The sequence below is a fragment of the Neodiprion lecontei genome, unplaced genomic scaffold (genome assembly GCF_021901455.1).
Source record: "Neodiprion lecontei isolate iyNeoLeco1 unplaced genomic scaffold, iyNeoLeco1.1 ptg000044l, whole genome shotgun sequence".
NCBI classification, from domain to species: domain Eukaryota; kingdom Metazoa; phylum Arthropoda; class Insecta; order Hymenoptera; family Diprionidae; genus Neodiprion; species Neodiprion lecontei.
In genome coordinates this window covers 91,579-92,500 of record NW_025791830.1, presented here as the reverse complement: position 1 = coordinate 92,500, position 922 = coordinate 91,579, and the positions used below count along the sequence as shown (strand labels likewise).

General features: G+C 47.8%; 1 protein-coding gene across 1 annotated transcript in view; it reads right to left on the bottom strand.

The window, feature by feature from the left end:
• The window catches only part of LOC124295634, a 9,774-nt gene extending 9,156 nt beyond the window's left edge, over positions 1-618 (bottom strand). The window contains exon 1 of the mRNA XM_046746240.1: positions 1-618. This exon is cut by the window's left edge and continues 108 nt beyond it. Coding sequence (XP_046602196.1) covers positions 1-618 — 618 coding nt within the window.
• Between the last annotated feature and the right edge of the window lie 304 nt (positions 619-922).

Sequence of the window (922 nt, the reverse complement as noted above, 5' to 3'; positions counted from 1 at the left end):
ATTGCCAATCGCGCCAAGCCAGACGTTGAGCTTCAACGGGTACTGCGTGCCCGCCTGAATGAACAGACGAGGGTTGTTTCGACACCAGGCTCTGGTGTTCTGCCTGTTCGGTTTCCCGACAAGTATCACCGTACTTTCATCTGAGAAGCAAATGCGACTCAACAAGCCCTCGTCTGCGTTCAGACGTTCCATCAACTCTTGGCTGAAGCGAAGACGACTATCGTTATCACCAGCCAAGAGTTCTTGATGGACTTGAAACTTGTACGATCTGTACTTAGCTTCACGCAATACTCTTCTGACCGACGCGTTAGATATTTCCAAGTCCTGGGCGATGCGGCTGATAGGCTTGAATGGATCCTCTTCGACGGTCAAGCAGATGTCCAGCTTAGTATCCCAGCTCAGCTGACGGTTTGGTTGAGAGATTTTCCTGGTTCTCTCGTCGACACTACCGGATTGTTCGAATTTTAGAACCAGATTCCTGATGGTCGCTAACGAAGGTGTTGGTCGATCCGGGTGTGTGACGGCGAAATGGGCCTGATTTTCCCGGTAAGACAGGCCCTGGTAATGAAATTTCACTAATTCCACCTTTTCCTGCACAGAAAACTTGTAATTAGGCATTTTTTTTATCTAATGAACACGATGAAAAAATTCACAAAAAGATCGAGGTAGTTGCCAGACACGTGGTTGAAGTTGCGCGATCTTTTTGCAAAGTGGTCAATTTACGCGGGCGGGGTTGTTTATATTCGCGGGTGGGAAAGTTACGAAACTCTGGAGAAAGATGATTGTATTGGCTGATACCAGTCGCGATCGTTGCCCTCATCCAATCAAATTCTGGTATCACCAGAATCGTGGTTTTCGCGCCCTCCCAGTGTCGCCGGTATGCACAGAATTAGGATACGAACTATCTGGTTAAATACCACGT